The sequence below is a fragment of the Microcaecilia unicolor genome, chromosome 4, assembly GCF_901765095.1.
Source record: "Microcaecilia unicolor chromosome 4, aMicUni1.1, whole genome shotgun sequence".
Taxonomy (NCBI): Eukaryota; Metazoa; Chordata; class Amphibia; order Gymnophiona; family Siphonopidae; genus Microcaecilia; species Microcaecilia unicolor.
The window spans coordinates 151,693,734-151,706,934 of NC_044034.1; the positions used below are offsets into that span (position 1 = coordinate 151,693,734).

Here is a 13,201-nt window from a genome sequence, read left to right on the forward strand (position 1 = left end):
ATAGTAGATGACGGCAGAAAAAGACCTGCATGCTCCATCTAGTCTGCCCAGCAAGATCAACTCATATGTGCTACATTTTGTGTATACCCTACCCTGATTTCTACCTGTCCTCTTCAGTAGTGTGGTTCCTTTTTTTTTTTTGGGGGGGGGGGGGGGGTGACAACCTGTAATACGATATTAGTATTGTTATGCCATCTGGACTCTGTTAACTACTGTACATTAAGGGCCCTGTTTACTAAGACGCATTCGTGTTTTTTAACACGCCTACAATTAGCGCGTGCACTAAGCATGTAGGCGCCTATAGGGATATTGTAAGCACGTGCACAGTTAACGTGTGTTTGAAGATGCTAACGCGCCTATAACGTGGCTTAGTAAACAGGGCAATTAGTGATCTGCTCGTACTTATATGCTGAGACGGAATTGTTCTGGCTCCCCAGATATTACAGCTCTATTAGTGAGGCTACTTGTCTGTTAAATGAAACTGTTCTGTTCTCTCTCTTGTTTGGAGAGCAAAGGCCACTTATTTGCGGAAGTAGCAGAAGTTGGATTTCTTGCAGACACTGAATTGTGTGCCTTGTGATTTCAAGCCCTAGGAAGTGCTTAAGTACATTTTCTCAAGCAAACTTTCTTTATTGGTCTGAACAGAATGTAATTTTTTTTTTTAATGTCGGTGGCACATCACTGTGTCACTGAAGGTAATGAACTGTGGCTTGGAGGCATACTTTCAAAGCACTTAGCCTTCCAAAGTTCCATAGAAACCTATGGAACTTTGGAAGGCTAAGTGCTTTGAAAATATGCCTCTTGGTGATTATTGGTGTACTGTACTAAGCCACATATGGTTATAATTTATCAACAATAGCAACAGTACCACTGTTTCACTAAAAGTATTGTTAATGCTAGTTTTAAATTGCACAGTACATTACCTTTATGTAAATGACAGAAAGCACATATTGTTGTAGGCCAATATGGGCTTCACAGGCAAATGCCCCAAACATAATATATTGCCACGTCTTCTGCTTAGTAAGATGATGAGATTTGGCTAGCGTATTCTAGTTTTATTAGTGGGGAAAAAATTTTTAGCCGTACTGAGAGGTTTTTTTTCTCTCTCATTGTGTCTTTTGGCTGGGAGTGGGAGGTTAGTGGGCCAGGCCCTTGTGAGAACCAGCAGTTGCTTCTTTTGTGGCAATGCGAGGATAAGGTAACCTGACTTTTTGCTTGAAATTTTAGATGTGGAAAGCTACTGCGGGTCATTCCTTTTCCATCTCCACAGATGATGGCAATGACGATTGGGAGACAGACCCTGATTTTGTGGTATGGGATCTTAAGTTCTCAAGCTTTTGTCTTTCGGTTGTTAGTGTTGTAGAATTGGTGGGGATGGGTTTACAGAGCATCTTGCTCTGGAACCCTGGTAGATGTTTCTGTTGGTTTAGATGGTGGGAGGCTTTTTGTTTTGTTTGTTTGCTTCCTTCCCCATCTCTGATTTTTCTTGATAGAATGATGTGAGTGAAAAAGAACAACGATGGGGAGCAAAAACTGTGGAAGGATCTGGCCATCAAGAACACATCAAGTAAGTTCATTTTCTTGGTATCTGCGAGTGGCCTCTTATGATAGTTCATTTTCTGACTTGATAATGTGCGTTTCATACCTGAAAGTGATTTTGCTCTGAGCTAAAACAAAATAATCTCTAAAGTTCATTTTCTGACTTGATAATGTGTGAATTTCATACCTGAAAGTGACTTTGCTCTGAGCTAAAACAAAATAATCTCTCAAATATTATTTTCTGAAACATGTACATTTTTAGACCTTGCATCAATGGATATTTTCAATATTATCCCCCCTCCCTCTCTGTACAGCTGCTGTGGTGACTCATCATGGGATATATCCCTTTATAAAGTGTGTAAAAATATTTTTAAACCAGGCATGACTATATTTTGGAGTTCATCTAGGTAAAAGTAGTCTATTTTCAAGTTACTTGTTGTATAATTCTAGTTTTGGATCTTTTCAGCATTCACAGGCTAAGAGAGAATGTTTCTCAGGAACATCAGAACTTGAAGGAAAAGGAGCTGGAAACGGGCCCCAAAGCTTCCCACGGTTATGGCGGGAAGTTTGGCATCCAACAAGATCGCATGGATAAAGTAAGGCATGCCAAATACTAGAATAATGCAGCAGTAGAGAAAGTCCTTGAATCTGACCTTCGTTTATTCATGTTTTTGTGCTTTTCATGCATCAGTATGATGCCTGCATGGAGCTCTGATGTGGGCTGGTTTTGTATTGGTTGAAGTGGGCAAATAACAGAGGGCAGGGCGTTCCAAACACCCACCTCCTTTGGGGCCCAGTGTAAGAAGCATGTACTAGAAATCTGTGTTGAAAGGAATTTCACATGCTGGTCATTATCATTTATTACTTTGCAGAGTCTGGAAAAATTAGTGATGGTTTAGTGCACAACTTTGTGTGCAAAAATGTTAACTGTGCTTATTACTTCTGCCTTAGTGCAGACTTTTGTAGAATAAAATATCAATGTAGTGAAGTTTAGTACAGCTTATTGCATTGAACTCCAGAAGAGAGAGGAGGATTGGAAAGAAAATGGCTGATTTAACTTCTAGCTGAATTATCTGAGGTGAGCCTGCTAGTGTTGTACCTTTTAAAGAGTAGCTGTAATTCTCTTTATTATCATAATTAGGTTTCCAGCCCACTTGGATGCTGTAATTTCTTGCTACTATTCATTCTCCTTTTAGGCTCTGGAGTTGCATTTGTAGCTTCACTGAAATGTCTGCTGTGTCTTGCCTGTGGTTCTTTTGTATATTTGTTTTGGGAAAGGGTGGGCCCTTGAAATAATTTCTAGCAGGTTAGACTGGAAGGCAGAACATGCTGGGTTGTTAGACCAGCAGGGAGTCTCAAAATAGAAAATCAAGGAAGCTGCCAGCTGATGAGGCAGAGCAAGCTTCTTATCGCTGTGCAGCATGCACTGGGCTTCCAATCACAGGCCACAAGAAGGAAGTGGTGAGAATAATTATCTGCTGATTGCACTGCAGATTTTACCAAGGAAGAATGCCTAGTATAGGTTTTTATTTTTTTTTTTCTCGGAAAGAAATTCCAAATAACATTGCCTCTTTTAAGAAGAATGCTTATAGGCAATTGATCAGCTAAGCAGCATCATATCCCATTGAGCAACATGGTGGTGGTACTGCAATTTTGATTAGTTTTTCAAGCAAGAAGACATTTTTATCTGGATAATTTTTGTTTCCAGCACAAGGGTACTTCAGGTAAGGGTTCTAACCTTTTAGAGAAGGAAGGCCTGTCATGAATGTACTAATGAGTGCGTTATTCTTTCTTAAATGCTCTGTGTTTGGAGAGCTGCCTCTGATTTATTTTGTGAATTTCACAGGAAATGAGAGAATTCTAAAAACATTCTCACATACATTATTTTTCTACAGTGACAGGTTTGATTTATGCTTTAACACAATTCTGGTACTAATAAAATGGAAGATTTTTAACTGAGTAACTGTTCGGTCTTCTTGGCATAAACTTGGTTCAATTTGAGTTGTTGGACCCTAACTATGGAAACTTCTTCCTCAGTCTGCTGTTGGCCACGAGTATCAGTCCAAACTTTCCAAACACTGTTCTCAAGTGGATTCCACCAAGGGTTTTGGCGGCAAGTTTGGTGTTCAGCTGGACCGAGTAGACCAGGCAAGTGGTTTGTATTTTTTTATGTTGCTGGATTATTTTTTCTGCTCACTTAGTCATCTGAAGCAAATTGTAAATGTAAGAAGCGTAAGCTTCAGCAGCAAATTTAAAATGGAAGGGAAACACCCTGAGAGGCTTTTGGTTTTCCACAACTCATGTGTTGCTTTGATGTTTGGTTGAAAAGCTTCATTTCTGGGTGGGAGGAGAGGAGAGTCTGAAACATAGCTCCACTACTTTTCACAGCCAGAGCAGGTATGTTCTGCTCCACCCCCTCCTTTCCAGATAGCCTGCAGAGAGTAGTTAACTGTGCTCCCCTTATTCACTTGGATCCAAGAATTGCTGTTAAGTTTTTGATGAGCTTCAATACTTGAGGCTGGAGTAGGGATAATGGATTCATGGTTTGCTACAGGTGTGAATGGACGTAACTACTCTTAGGATGGTAGTTGTAAAAGCAGACATGGTTAATAGAAGATGATTTTTTTTTTTGAGGATCAAATATAAAATCAAGCTATATATATATTAATCATAAGTCATTTTTTGTGTTACTGTCTTGTAGTTTAACTTATTTATTTTCCATCTATGTTAGTATTTATGATTTAATGATTGTATGACAATTATTGTGTAATATGAGTTTGTTATTGACTTAGTTTTGTTTAACAATAGTGATTAGCCCCTGAAGCAGCCTTTGCTGGGCAAAACACAGCTGTCAGGCTTGATTTTTTTATATTCTCAAAATTTTGTATCCTCCATTAATTGTCTGCTTCTATGATTACCATCCTTTTGGGACTAGCAGACCGGTCACTTGCCTACTTGTTTCCTGGGATCTTAACTACGCATAGGTCACGCTGTCTTCGCTCTTTTTCTCTCACCACAATTGTCAGTTAACTGAACTATGTGGCTACTATCACTCCCTTTCCACTCCTTGCCCTGTATAATAGTTTCTCTGTACCCCACTCATGCTCTCCTGCATCTTCACGTATATGTACCCACCACTTGAACCTTGCTTCATACTACTACTACTACTACTACTATTTAACATTTCTAGAGCGCTACAAAGTGTACGCAGCGCTGTACAAACACAGAAGAAAGACAGTCCCTGCTCAAAGAGCTTACAATCTAATAGACAAAAAGTAAAGCATTTAAATTTAAAATATTTAAGCAGTCAAGCACAAGAGAACAGTCACAGAAGGACAGAAGATGTTGAAGGGTGGTCAGTGTGATTAGGTGTAACTCTGGTTGGAGTAGTGGGAGAAGGTGATAGAAGAATAGAAATGGGTGAGGTAAAGTAATGAGTGGGTTGATAGGGAGGTTATATAAGACATGTCACTCGAGGGGTAGGGTGGGTGGAAGCAGGAGAAGGTATTCTCTGCAGCCTATCTGTGAGATGGAAAATGCTCTCTGAAGCTGCTGCTATAAGTTGTTAGTTTTCTCTCCCTGAAAGAGATCCAAGCCACACCCACGAAGTTCAAACTGTCAGTGGGTAACTGACATAGTGTAACTGACATAGTGTAACTGACATAGTGTAATCTGGTCCTCAAGCTCATTCATTTAATAGGTGCAGGTTGCAGCTTACAGACTGATTTGTCTCTTCTCCTGTTTCATCCTTACCCTGGTCTGCTCACCCCCTTCCCCCGTGTCTATAAATTATGCACTGTTTGGGTGTCCTTTGAGTCTTTCTGGTTTTCCTGTGACTTCTCAATACCAGATATATATATTTTTTTTAATGGTCTGGGATTAAGTAAGTGCTTACATATCAGTCTTTAATGAATGAGATTCTTTAGTGGTTGAACTATTAAAGTGACTGGGAGATAACTTGCATGTTCATCACTTACACTAATATATAAAAATACTGGCTGGCAGACAATATATTTTCTAGCCAGTATTGTGTGGCTTTCCTGTAATCATTCAACCACTAGTAAGAAATGCCCGTTTTGGGGAAAAATAAAATGGGCGCTAGCAGGGTAATTCCCCCTCCCCCCCACCGCCCTCCCTCCCTCCCGAGTTCCAGCCCCCTCCTCTGTGGCTTCCTTCCGAGTTCCAGACCTGTCCTCTCCCTCCCTCCGTCCGTCAGTGAGGCGGTTGCGAGTTTGTGTGAGTAAAGTTCGGAGCGCTCTCCCAGCAGCTGTCACTGTGGAAGTCATGCGTTGTGTGTTCCCCGGCGCGCTCTCTGCGTCATCGCGTGTTGAGGCGAGGGTGGAGGTACACTGACTGGAGGCCCGCCCCCGCCCTCTACGTCATCGCGTTTAGATGCGAGGGCGGAGCTACAGTAACTGCAGCCTGCAGGCCAAACCAGATATCTCGGGTGCCTCAAGGTTCCGGCTTGAGGCTTCAATGGAACGTTGGAGGTGCCTTTTATATATATAGATAAGGATGTGCAGTTTTAAAACATGAAAAAAATATATAGCAGAACTAGAAAAGGGCAACCAAAATGATTGTGGATGGAACTCTTCGTATGAGGAAAGGCTTAAGAGATTAGGTCTCTCAGCTTGAAGAAGAGATAGTGGAGAGGTGATTGGGATGAGTAAATGCAAATATTGTTTACTCTTTCTAAAAGTACAAATACTAGGGGATATGCCATGAAGTTAAATGGTAATATTTTTAAAACAAATAGGAGAAAATTATTATTTTTTTACTATATACATAATCTCTGAACTCTCTGCCAGAGAATGTGGTAAAAGCTGTTAGCATAGCTGGGTTTCAAAAAGGTTTGGATGAATTCTTGCAGGTAAATTACATAAACCATTAAGATGGAACCACAAAAAGCCACTGCTTATCCCTGGGGTTGGTAATATGAAATGTTGCTACTTTTTGGGATTCTGCCAAGTACCTGTGACCTGGATTGGCCACTGTTAAAAGCAGGATATTGGGCTAGATGGATCTTTGGTCTGCCCAGCTTAAGAGTTCTTATGTTTCCTTAGTTTCTAATTTGAAATAACAAAAAGTACAACTTTTTCTTTCTGGTGATGTTTTAGCATATATTAAATTGCAGTAAAGAAAAATGACAATTTAAGTGTTTCTCATGTGCGCACTATTCTCTCTTGTGCATACTATTCTGTCATGGTGGGGTGGCTGGTAAGATGACAAGCTTTAGAGTACATGGTATGTAAAAGGGCTTAAATTTCCACATACTCTGAGAGACAGAACGTGAAATGCCACCCTAGCAGGCTACTGAGCTAATCTAAATATATCTGTGGAAATTGTGTTAAAAGCGGGGCAGCCCTTAATTCTGATGTGCAGATATTTATGGTTTTGGTCAGAATGGTAGCTGCTATTCATTCGGCAATGAACAGAAATCATTAACAGTGTTTTCTTAGGCTTACGCAGCTGGTGTCATGATTGTTGCAGTTGTCCAGGTCACCATGCCCACTTTCTTCAGCCCTGAAGAAAGCCACAGCACAGTGGCTGAAATATTGGTTCCACGTACTCGGATGTGGCAAGATCTGGACAACTGCAACAATCATGAATAGTGTTAGCAGACCTTTCCTTTCTGTGTTGGAAAACGCTGTGGGCCTAGAGAGGGGAGGTCCAAAGTTATCGATCAGGTTATATTGTTAAGAGACAATATTCTTGTAATCCTCTTCTCATTGGATCCATCTGCAAACTTTTAGTAGAACAAAATGTTTCGTCATACTTCTGAACATCATTGACTTCTTTTTCAGTCTGCTGTGGGCTTTGAATATCAGGGCAAGACTGAGAAGCACGCATCCCAAAAAGGTAAGAGTGGCAGACTTTTTTTTTACCGTGTTGTTCTTCTTCAGGTGTATATGAGGGGTCAGGATTTCTATTAGAACTTCTTTCCAAACAGAAAAAACAGCACCACGGTGCTTTGTAGCTTTTACTATGAGAAGTGGGGACCCCTGACGCAGGTGCTAGTCACCGAAACACGGCCCGTGTCGGGTCTTTTTGTCAAGGCTCATTCATTAAAGAACTGTGTTCCATTTTTAAAGGCCCGTGGTGCTGTTTTTTCTGTTTGGACTTTAGTTTGTACTTCGTTCCCTCTCTTTTGTTATATTAGAACTTCTTTGCCATAAGAGAATATACAGCATTATGTGTGTTAGCCAAGGTGGATGATGGAGATGCTGGCAGCATGTATGGTAATTTGGATATATAAAGCGCCTTTCCTTCAGTGTTTCACAATTTTAAGCATGTTTAGCCACCCCTAGGATGAATGCTTAACTTAGTTATGCTGCCAATCTTCATAAAAATTCCATGGAATTAAAGGAAACAGGGAGAGGAGTATCTGTCTGATATTACAGTTGAATGAATTGATGCTCCAGGACTTGTAAGGAATAAGGGTAAATTTTGAACTTGGACTCCAGGCATTCTCCTGATGATCTCCATTTTTGTGTGGTGTGGCTTGGCCTCCGGGAGACTTATACTGATCATGTAGCGCTTGAGGGAAGGGAGGATTGAGCAGGTTTCAGTTTGTTTGTTTGTTTATTTATTAGGATTTATTTACCACCTTTTTTGAAGGAATTAACTCAAGGCAGTGTACAGCAAGAATAAGTCAAACATAAGCAATAGACAATTACAGCAGTAAATATTTAATCAATATAAAGTATGGCATAGTATGCTACATTAGAATGTCAACACAATACACAGTAAAACATTTTGATAGCATAGGGTGTAAGCAAAGATGGAATATATAGATAAATAAGACGGACTAACGGGAACAAGGAAATAAGGTACTAATTTAAAGAAAGCTGCAAATGAGTTGATGGACACTCAGCTCTACATCTATGAGGATGACGTGCAGCTAGTCATACCCATTGAACCTGACTTACCCACAGCCCTGAATAAACTGACTACATGTCTAACATCAATTCAAGAGTGGGCTAAAAACAGCAAATTTTGCCAGAACCCAAGTAAAACTGAGCTTCTATGGGCCCCTAAGATAAGTGAGGACATACCAGACATCAAAATCTCTTTTGGGAAATTTGAACTCCCCTTCAAATCACAAGTCAGGAACCTTGAAATATTGCTAGATTCAACACTTATCTGATTCCTCAAATCCAAGCAGCCTTCAAGAGCAGCCTCTATCACTTGCTACGTTGGCTGTGTCCTTATATTGAGAAGGCATGCCTTGTCTCAGTTGTGCATGCCATGATAACATTAAAGATTGGATTACTGTAATGCACTCTACACTGGTCTGACTTCAAAGGGCCTGCACCAGCTCCAGTTGATTCAGAATGCTGCAGCAAGACTAATAAAAGGTTGTAAGCGATGTGACCACTTCACACCATTTTTGCAAAAGCTTCATTGGCTACCAGTACAACACGGGGCCATATTTAAAATTCTTTGAAATGGCCCAGAGTACTTGAAGAACAGGATCTCCCTCTACACTCCTCCAAGTTCACTAAGGTCCTCCCTCTACACTCTTCTGAGATCACTAAGGTCTTTCCAAGGAGTATCCCTAACTACACCCTCTCCAAAGAACAACAACCATATCTCAATTAATTATTACCTGGTTATTACTCTATTTACCATTAACTTTCTCTTTGCTTCTTGTACAATTTCTCATTCATAATAGATTTTCTAAATGTTAAACATCCATAGCTATCTCAGTATGTTTGATACTGTACTGTAAAATTGGATTCTTGCAACAAATTACTTATTCATTATTCTTGGTTATGTATCCAATACTGTTTGTTGTAAGCCACATTAAACTCAAACTTGTTTGGGATAATGTGGGATATAAATGTAATACTCGCCAGCAAGCCTTCTCTGGAGTAGCCCCCAACTCTGCAATGAACTGCCTGAAAGGCTTCACTGATACCAGCTGCATGTACTATAGTAGGACATGTTTATCCACTCCTACCCCTAGCTAAGATAATTTTCAAGCAGCTCAGAAAGATGCTAGGAATACATTTACTACTACTACTATTTAGCATTTCTATAGCGCTACAAGGCATACGCAGCGCTGCACAAACATAGAAGAAAGACAGTCCCTGCTCAAAGAGCTTACAATCTAATAGACAAAAAATAAATAAAGTAAGCAAATCAAATCAATTAATGTGAACGGGAAGGAAGAGAGGAGGGTAGGTGGAGGCGAGTGGTTACAAGTGGTTACGAGTCAAAAGCAATGTTAAAGAGGTGGGCTTTCAGTCTAGATTTAAAGGTGGCCAAGGATGGGGCAAGACGTAGGGGCTCAGGAAGTTTATTCCAGGCGTAGGGTGCAGCGAGACAGAAGGCGCGAAGTCTGGAGTTGGCAGTAGTGGAGAAGGGAACAGATAAGAAGGATTTATCCATGGAGCGGAGTGCACGGGAAGGGGTGTAGGGAAGGACGAGTGTGGAGAGATACTGGGGAGCAGCAGAGTGAGTACATTTATAGGTTAGTAGAAGAAGTTTGAACAGGAAGAATTACTTTAAATGCCTCTGTGCAGAAGAGAATATCTTACATCTGCTCTAATAGTACTTAAGCTGCATAATTATAACTTGCATCTTTTTTTTCCCCTCTGTGTATCTGCTGTGGTGATAGTATTTACCTTTTATTACTGAGTAGTTAGTTTGGGCAGCAAATGCAGCCTAGTCCCAAGATTTTATGGGTTTTTGTCTTGACTCTTAGATTACACAACTGGTTTTGGTGGTAAATACGGAGTGCAGGCTGACCGTGTGGACAAGAGTGCCATGGGCTTCGATTACCAGGGCAAAACCGAGAAGCATGAATCACAGAGAGGTCAGTTGGTGTGTTCAGGTTTTGTATGTGGATTATATGTAAAGACCTGACCACAACTTAGTTATATTGCTTTCTATGTAATACTGTGCACCCATATGTACCGCAAAAAAAATGTCTGCGCTGAACCCCTTTATGCATAGTGCACCCAGTAATGTGTGCACCTTGTAACCATGTGCTTCTGCTAGTGTTGGCTTTCTGCATCGACTAGTGAGTTTGGAAACCTTTTAATATTGAGTACATCTTGCAACAGAATGTGGTCCATTTAATCCCATTATAATAGACTAGTAAAACAGGCTGTTTCTGACACACATGAAACGGGCGCTAGCAAGTTTTTTCTCGGAGTGTGTGTGTGTGTGTGACAGAGAGTGAGACCGCTGGTTGCGAGTGTGTCTCCTCTGTCCCTTGCCACGCCCCCCCCCCCCCCCCCCCCCAGCCACCCAGCGATTGTCCTTTTTCCCCTGTTTACCTCCATCGAAGTGGCCGCGTCTTTGAAAACCGTGCCCGTCTGTAGCCTACCTCCATCGAAGCGGTCGCGTCTTTGAAAGCCCTGCCCATCTGTAGCCTTCCCTTCAACTTCGTTCCCTCTAAGCCCTGCCCATCTGTAGCCTTCCCTTCAAGCCCTGCCCATCTGTAGCCTTCCCTTCAACTTCGTTCCCTCTAAGCCCTGCCCATCTGTAGCCTTCCCTTCAAGCCCTGCCCATCTGTAGCCTTCCCTTCATCTTCGTTCCCTCTGAGTCCCGCCTGCTGATGTCATTTCCTCTTTCTGCGAGGGTAGGACTCTGAGGGAACGAACTCGAAGGGAAGGCTATAGACGTTGAGGTTGTGCCTTGTGCTGCTATCCTGTGGTTGGTCAGTGCTTTTGTGACGAACCCGGAAGTGTGTGACCTCAATTTTTCAGGCGATGGATACAGCGTTAGAGGCAGCACGAACCCTTGTTTCACTGCCACGGATTCAGCTTCAGAACGTTGGAGGTGCTTTTTATTATATAGGATTGTGGCCTGTTTAACCCCATTACTTTCTACATCTGATTTTGCAAGGCAAGTTGCCTTTGTGTTTCAAAGAGCAGAGGAGCTACCCAGTGGTTAAGCAGGAGACAGAGAACTAGGAATGCCCTTACTGAAAGTTGCAAGGAGCATAAGAAAGTCATTTGACCTTCCATTGCTTCAGGGATCTACTCATGATACCTGAATTGTAATTAGTCTTGAGTTTGAAAAACAGACTAATTTTAAATACAGCATTAGAGAGGAACCAATACCCATTCAAACAAAGCATCTGCCCTTCCCTACTCCTTCAAAGAAAAAAAAAAAGAAGCTTGACCATTTTTAAATATCTTTCAAAAAGTATTAGCCTATTGTGCAGTTTTTTTAATGCAAGTCGCAGCACAATCCAACTATTTACCAAAATGGGAATATAAGGATGACACAACATCTAATTTGAAAGATTCATATACTGGGAAAGAATGTTTTAAAAATATGGTATTTTATAATGCTTTACATTTTTACTTGGCTTTCTGGAGATTATTTTTATGTACATTTTCCTAATCTTGAGCTTTAGTGTTCAAGCTATTGTAGGAGATGATTTTTGCAAAAGATTTTCACCCATTGGCTTGATATTACAAGGAGTCATGATTTTTAAAGTTGCATCTTAGAGGCAGGTGAATCTATATAACACAAAATGTTAGCTTAACAAGTGGGAGAAGGGAAATGGGACTTGATATACCACCTTTCAACTACATTCAAAGCGGTTTTTATAGTATATACTAGTAAAAAAGGCCCGTTTCTGACAGAAATGAAACGGGCGCTTGCAAGGTTTTCCTCGGAGTGTGTATGTTTGAGAGAGAGTGTGTGTGAGAGATGGAGTGTGTGTGTCAGAGAGAGACCGAGTGTGTGTGTTTGTATGAGAGAGAGAGTGTGTGTGAGAGACAGTGTGTGTGTGTGTGAGAGAGAGTATGTGAGAGACAGTGAGTGAGTGTGAGCCCCCTCCCCACCTCCCTGGTCTCAGGACCCCCTCCCCCCCCCTGCGCATCAAACCCCCTCGCCACCCGCAGCTGCCAGTGGTAATGCTGTCTGGCCACTGCTGCTTCTCCTGTTGAGCAGCAGCAGCCACTACAAAAAGGAAAAAACCGATAAATGTTTTTAAACCCAGCCCAAATCATTCGCAAATGCCCGAGTCTTAAAACACAATCTCTGCAGCCTTTCCTCCTCTCGCCTCTGACATCGCTGTGCTCTTCCGGGGTCTTACTCCAGGGGCAGTGACGTGGAGGCGAGAGGAGGAGCGGCTGCAGAGACTGCGTTTTAAGACTCGGGCATTCGCAAATGATTTGGGATGGGTTTAAAAACATTTGTTTTTTTTTTTCTTTTTGTAGCGGCCGCTGCTGCTTAACAGGAGAAGCAGCAGCAGCAGCGGGCGGACAGTGTTACCAATGGCAGCTGCAGGTGGCTGATGTGCCCGGGGGGGGGGGGGGGGGTTGATGTGCTTCGGGTGGGGGGAGGGGGTGTTTGATGGGCCTTGGTTTGGGAGGGCGTTCGGTGAGCGCGGCAGGTTTGGGAGGGTGGCAGTCTTGGTTGGTTTTTGTCCTTTTCTTTTTCTTAGCTTTTATTTTCCTTGAAAGTTCGATGAAGCTGCCTGGGCCCGCACTGCTGTTGCTTGGGCTCTCTGGATGATGTCATCCGAGGCTTCAGTCCCAGGCACAGCCAATCAGACTGGAGGCACGGGCACAGGCAGCTTCATGCATAGGCGCCCCGTATAAGAGGCTTGGGGAGGCTAAGCCTCCCCAGCCAAACCCTGACCATCTTGTGTTTCTTCTGCTGCCCGCCGTCTCCATCGTCATTTTTACTGCAC

At 42.0% G+C, this 13,201-nt stretch overlaps 1 protein-coding gene across 1 annotated transcript in view; it reads left to right on the forward strand.

Annotated features, from left to right (window-relative positions):
• CTTN (cortactin) overlaps positions 1-13,201 on the forward strand; it is a 65,450-nt gene that overhangs the window by 15,002 nt on the left and 37,247 nt on the right. The window contains exons 2-7 of the mRNA XM_030200749.1: positions 1,228-1,311; positions 1,494-1,567; positions 2,006-2,135; positions 3,577-3,687; positions 7,344-7,398; positions 10,250-10,360. Coding sequence (XP_030056609.1) covers positions 1,228-1,311; positions 1,494-1,567; positions 2,006-2,135; positions 3,577-3,687; positions 7,344-7,398; positions 10,250-10,360 — 565 coding nt within the window. The remainder of the gene's footprint in view (positions 1-1,227; positions 1,312-1,493; positions 1,568-2,005; positions 2,136-3,576; positions 3,688-7,343; positions 7,399-10,249; positions 10,361-13,201) is intronic.